The sequence below is a fragment of the Propithecus coquereli genome, unplaced genomic scaffold (assembly GCF_000956105.1).
Source record: "Propithecus coquereli isolate 6110/MARCELLA unplaced genomic scaffold, Pcoq_1.0 Scaffold596, whole genome shotgun sequence".
Classification (NCBI taxonomy): domain Eukaryota; kingdom Metazoa; phylum Chordata; class Mammalia; order Primates; family Indriidae; genus Propithecus; species Propithecus coquereli.
Genome location: NW_012151907.1, coordinates 286,946 through 293,501, shown reverse-complemented (window position 1 = coordinate 293,501; position 6,556 = coordinate 286,946). Strand labels below are relative to the sequence as shown.

Here is a 6,556-nt window from a genome sequence, read left to right as displayed (position 1 = left end):
AAAGAAGTTGAATCGTGGTCAAATATATCTTCATAGAAAATTCTAGGCCCAGATGGTTCCATCGGTGAATTCTGCCGAACACGGAAAGAACCAATTCTCCTATTACATAAACACCGCCAGAGAACAGAAAAAGGTGAAACATGCTCCAAACTTCCTTCACGAGCCACAGTAATCTTGATACCCAAACCTAGAATGTTCGACATGTGAAAGGAAAATCATAAGCCAGTATGATTCGTGAATATAAACGCAAAATTTCTAAATGACCAAGTCTAGCATTACCAAATTGCATTTTTATACAAAGAATACAAAGTCGATCGGACGTGAAAAAATCAACGTAATTATGAACGGATTAAAGAAAAAACTGATTATCAACAGCTGCAAAAGAAACAGTTACAATTCGACATCCATTCGTGAATTTAAAATAAACAAAACAAAGTAAACAAAGAGACACTTAGGAAACAAAAAATACGAAAGAATTTCCCTAACTTGACTATTTATCAAAACCCTACAGAAAACATGACTCTCTAATAATGAAACGCTGAATGCTTTCCTCTTGATATCGAAAATAAGACGAGAACGCCTGATATTGTCATTTCTTGTCAACACTGTACTGGGGGTCCCAGTTAGTACCCTCATGCAAGGAAAAAAGAGAAAAACAGTAGAAAAGAAGAAACAAAACTGTTATTATTCACAAATAAATGCGTAGGTACATAGCAAATTCAAAATAATCTAAGGAAGATTTATGAGATTAATTAAGAGTTTAGCAAGATTACTGAATAGAAAATGCAAACAAAAATCAGCAGCATTTCTATATATCAGCAATAAATAGCTAAAAATAATGACGCTTTCAAAAATAGCATTTTTAAATACGTCAGTAACTAGGAATACATCTAACACAAGATATTCTTCTGTTGAATCTCCATGGAGAAATTTATTAATCAACTTTCTGGGGAATCATTAAACAATTAATGTCTAAATTAACGGACAGATACACCACTTCCATGGATCGGAAGGCTGAATATTAGGAAAAAATCAAGTGTTTCCAATGGATCTGTATTTCCAATGCGATCCTCATCAAAATCTCAGCAGGGTCGGTGCTGGTTTTGTTATTTTGGCTCTGCTGATCCTTTCTACGTTTTGTTTACTTTAACCGAAAAAATTATGTACGTGAAAAGACCGTATAAAACGTAAATGTACAGTTATCTGTTAAAACTATGAATTAATCACAAAACAATTGCTGGCATCCAAGATATTCCAAGGGCGATTCCCCATTGCTTGGGGATTATGGATTGTTTGTTTTTGAAAAAGAACAAGCTTTTTTGCTGGTTTTGGTTACAAAATATATTTAACTTTTATTGCAAAAATAATCAAATGAAGAAATGCATAAAATACCTAATTCTCCGAAAGCAGGCGCTGATAACATCTGGATACATGTGCTTCCGGATTTTGTTCTATACACGGCTACACACACGTGTATTTCACCACGAGTGTTCTGTACGTACCACTGAAAACTCGAATGTCAGCGGCCAAACTATTTTCCGCACTTATTATACTCTTATAAAGAATTGAAAAAGTGTTAATCCTGGTATAAATTTTTCCATAAGCTTCATCTCTGCTCACTTACGAGCGTGTTCAATCATTTGGTGCCGATTAAAAAGAAAACAAGGAAAACTTACGGTGTTGTATACTCCATCGATGGTTTCTGATCCTTCGGTGGACTTGGCCACTACTTTCAGCTTTCCAGGTGAACCTGCCTCCAACTGTTGAACCTGGTAAGGATAAATAATTAACGGAAGACAAAGGGATCAAAGGACGTACACGCGTGTGTACACGTGCATCGGTGTGGGGAGGGCGGCGTGTGTACGTGCGCCGGCGTGTTTACGGTTTCTGGACCAGCCAGAGGCAGAGAAAAGCCGACTGTCCCGAGACACGCTTTGGAGGCAGAGATGCGTTCACGGAGCAGCGGAGATCAGAGCGAGCACGAATGGAGCAGCGGAGGGATGGTCCCAGATGCCGGCTCAGCGACCCTGTGAACTGTGGTACCACCTGCCGGGTCCCGAGACGGCCCAGGAGGATCAGCAGGGGAACAGACCGAGCTACGAAATCTACCGTCTCGTTTTGTCCTGTTAAACCTGAAATGCGTACGAGGGATTCCAGCAGCCATATCCGGCAGGCGGCCGCGCAGGTGAGCGAGGGGGAGTTCGGGAGAGATGCCTGAACAGGAGATCTGAGTCTCAGCGTCGCTTTCGTGTGGATGAGACTTAAAACCGCAGGCCTAGGCCGGGCGCGGTGGCTCACACCTGTCATCCTGGCTCTCTGGGAGGCCAAGGTGGGAGGATCGCTCGAGCTCAGGAGTTGGAGACCAGCCTGAGCAAGAGCGAGACCCCGTCTCTACTAAAAATCAAAGAAATTAGCTGGACAATTAAAAACATATAGAAAAAATTAGCCGGGCACGGTGGCGCATGCCTGTAGTCCCAGCTACTCGGGAGGCTGAGGCGGGAGGATCGCTTGAGGTCAGGAGTTCGAGACCAGCCTGGGCAACATAGCGAGACCCCGTCTCTACTAAAAATAGAAAGAAATTAATCGGACAACTAAAAATACATAGAAAAAATTAGCCGGGCACGGTGGCTCACGCCTGTAGTCCCAGCTACTCGGGAGGCTGAGGCGGGAGGATCGCTTGAGCCCAGGAGTTGGAGGTTGCTGTGAGCGAGGCTGACGCCACGGCACTCTAGCCTGGGCAACACAGTGAGACCCTGTATCAAAAAAAAAAAAAAAACAAAACAAAACTGCAGGCCTAAAGAAGACCACCAGGTCAAAGTTCAGAGAGGGAAGCGGGGCCGAGATGAAAACTGACGGGAGCCGGTGCGTGCAGGTTAGGCGGACGTGGATGGGAAAGCCACAGACTGCGGGGCCACAAAAGCCGGGAGGGAGGGCGCTTGCAACGTAAGGAAGGCCCATTTTACCGCAGGCTGCCGAGAGGCCCGCTGGCAAAGTAAGGACAGAGGTGTGACCACTGGATCGGACGACAGGGGGTTTCCTAAAATCCCAACAAGCGGCGTCAAAGCAGTCGTCGAGACGGAAGCAGCTGAGAGCCGTCGGAGAGATCGGAGAGAACTTTTCTTGTTACAGGGAAGAGAAAAATAAGGACCTGGCCAGGAAGGCAGGGAGGGTGAGGGGGGCTTAATTCTCTCAAGACGAGAGACGCAGCTGAGAATCGGGGAGAAGACGACCGCTAACTGCAGACGGGACACCTTTGCAAGGGTAGAAAACAAGGTGAGAAGTGAGGGGACAGCCTCGGAGAAGAGCAAAGACAGTCTTCACCGTCAAAGGAAGAAACAAACGGGGCTGGCTGTATAAACCTGGGGACGGAAACACTACTTTTAACAGAATTCCAGGACAGACTAATTTCCTTGATGAAATGAAGCAAGGAGGGGTCAAATACAAAACTAAAGAGAGAATAAGAAAGAAAACAAAAGGAATTCCAGAGGTCCTTCAGACTTACCATCACAGGCACGAATTTTCTTATGAATTTGACGCCATGCTGTTCCATGTAGGAACCCACTTTCTCCGCCATCTCTTGGTCGAAGCCACGGAGGAGGATCGAGCGCGTCATGACCGTGACCTCCAGGCCGAGGCCGGCAAGAAACCCTGCGCACTCCAGGGCCACGCAGGAGCCGCCCACCACCAGTGTCTTGCCAGGGCAGTGAGTCAGAGAGAAAAGGTCGTCGCTGAAAAACAAAAAATTAAAAAAGGAATACCTCGGCAGGAAGAATGGGATGAGTTGTTTAGGTTTCGGTGCAAAATGGTCTTTCGGTGACTGCGTTGCCATTTGGCGTCTGAATGAAGAAATGCGAAAAGAGCCTTTTGAAGTTCGAAATCGAGTCTACCGTGGAGAGGACGTGGAGGAGGAGGAAGTTTATCTCGGTTGCGTCAAAATCAGATCACGAGCAAAGATTTTTAAAAAATAGAGAATATCAGATTATATCATATGTGATAAGAAGAAAAACTGTTTTGGGGACGTGTGCGCGTGTGTGCCGTGTCGGGGGGGGGTGTGTGTGTTTACCTGATAATAGTGCAACAGAAAACGCATTTCAAAACGTGAGTCAGCTCAAAAAATTTGCAGGTCACGCACTGCATGACGCGATACCCTATTTTGGCCGTCCAGGGAAAAGTATTAAATCTCAGTATTGGACGGGCGCGGTGGCTCACACCTGTGATCCCACCACTCTGGGAGGCTGAGGCGGGAGGATCGCTCGAGGTCAGGAGTTCGAGACCAGCCTGGGCAACATAGCGAGACCCCATCTCTACTAAAAATAGAAAGAAATTAGCTTGACGACTAAAACTATATAGAAAAAATTAGCCGGACGACTAAAAATATATAGAAAAAATTAGCCGGGTGTGGTGGCGTGTCCCTATAGTCCCAGCTACTCAGGAGGCTGAGGAGTGAGGATTGCTCAAGGTCAGGAGTTCGAGAGCAGCCTGAGCAAGAGTGAGACCTTGTCTCTACTAAGAATAGAAAGAAATTAGCTGGACAACTAAAAATATATAGAAAAAATTAGCCGGGCATGGTGGCGCATGCCTGTAGTCCCAGCTACTCGGGAGGCTGAGGCAGGAGGATCGCTTGAGCCCAGGAGTTGGAGGTTGCTGTGAGTGAGGCTGACGCCACGGCACTCACTCTAGCCTGGGCAACAGAGCCAGACTCTGTCTCAGAAAAAATAAAAAACGATAAGAATAAATAAATCTCTGTGTTAAGAAGAGCTGTGCTGCCCCTTCCCAGCTAGCTCACGTTTATCACGTGGCCACTAAACCTTGAAGCTAATTGAATTTACTTCTTTGCTTCGGCCTGTAGGAAGTTTACAACCAAATCCCCGGACCGTTTCCAGCAATTATCTAGAGACACGTAGCGTACTTCTGCGCGTAGATCTGAGCACGGACATTCCTGACTTAACCTCATTTTCTCCCGTTTTCATTACTTTTAACCATTTAGCTTCTTGTACTCACTTCATTGGTCATCAACTCCTTTGCGGAGTAAGACGGGGAGGAAGGAAACTGAAAACATACCGCAATTTATGAAAGTCCAACGGTCTACTTAATCTTACCTGGTAATACAGTATTCTTTATCTCCTTGGATTCCTAAATACCGTGGTCTCTCGCCTGTGGCTATCACAAACTTTGCCGCGGTGCAGTAAGTTTCCACTCCTTTTCTGTTGGTTGCCTTGAAGAGAGAAAAGTAAATCTCATTTATTCAGCGAGTGCCACATAACCTGGACAAAACAGTTACCGCCCTCGTGCAGCTGCTCACGCAACAGGAAGGACAGACGTGCAGAAAGTCATGGCGTGATGGGGTAAGCGCCCACCCGGAAGCCAGAAGCCGTCACAAAATACTGATCGCGGCACCACGGCGGGGCTGCGGCGGCAGACGGGAAAGACAAGCGAGGGGAGCTTCAGAGGAGGAGCGGAGACCGGCTAGGGGCAGTGAGCCAAGGGGGAGTTCTAGAGGAACGCGACCCGTTATTTTAATTATACGAACGATTCATAAATGCATTTTCGCTTTTAAAAACACAAGTGCCAGGGAAGACGTGTCGAGCTGGGGGTGGGCTGGTGCCATCAGGGGGCCGGAGGGCAAGCGGCCTGGAGACAGGGGCCTGCGCAGGAAGGTCTGAAACAGGACTGAGCCGCACGGGCTGGGGGGGGGGCGGAGCAGGGGAGAACCCGGAATTTCCAGGCTGAGCAACTAAGCGCGGAAGCACGGAAGAGGCAGGTTCGGTCGGGGAAGGATTGGCTCATTCAACCGTGTGCGCCAGGCGACTTGAGAAATTAAACTAGCCTGCGTTTGCGCTGCGTTCCACGTGAATGATGCGATTCAGACTGGCCCGTGTTGGGCTTTCGAGGGGCAGCTTTAAACAGACCACCCCACAGCTTTCTAAGTTTAACAACTGACTGCAAAATAATCTACAATCTTACCAAAATGATCTCCCGCTGTGCTGTCAAAGCACAAAAATATACTAGATGTTGAGGATCCTATCTGATTGTCTTTGGTAACTCCAATTTAAAATGTTTGGGTTCAACAGGCCGGGCGCGGTGGCTCACGCCTGTGATCCCACCACTCTGGGAGGCCGAGGCGGGAGGATGGCTCGAGGTCAGGAGTTCGAGACCAGCCTGGACAACATAGCGAGACCCCCGTCTCTACTAAAAATACAAAGAAATTAATCGGACAACTGAAAATATATAGAAATAATTAGCCAGGCACGGTGGTGCATGCCTGTAGTCCCAACTACTCGGGAGGCTGAGGCAGGAGGATCACTTGAGCCCAGGAGCTGGAGGTTGCTATGAGTGAGGCTGACGCCACGGCACTCTAGCCCAGGCAACAGAGCGAGACTGTCTCAAAAAAAAAGATAAAAAAAATAAAATGTCTGTGTTCATCAAAACGATCTCATTTCCCTTAGATACTGACCTCATAATACACTATAAACATTACCAATATAAACTTATCTAACACTACTTTTATCAATGCTTTTTATAAATAATATATATTGGCGTTCTAGCGAAGGTTCAT

General features: G+C 46.6%; 1 protein-coding gene across 1 annotated transcript in view; it reads right to left on the bottom strand.

The window, feature by feature from the left end:
- Positions 1–6,556, bottom strand: part of LOC105822098 (thioredoxin reductase 3-like) — a 34,718-nt gene that overhangs the window by 14,961 nt on the left and 13,201 nt on the right. The window contains exons 6-9 of the mRNA XM_012659036.1: positions 5,358–5,407; positions 5,100–5,215; positions 3,503–3,728; positions 1,677–1,769 (exon numbers count right to left, since the gene is read on the bottom strand). Of these exons, the coding sequence (XP_012514490.1) occupies positions 1,677–1,769; positions 3,503–3,728; positions 5,100–5,215; positions 5,358–5,407 (485 nt within the window). The remainder of the gene's footprint in view (positions 1–1,676; positions 1,770–3,502; positions 3,729–5,099; positions 5,216–5,357; positions 5,408–6,556) is intronic.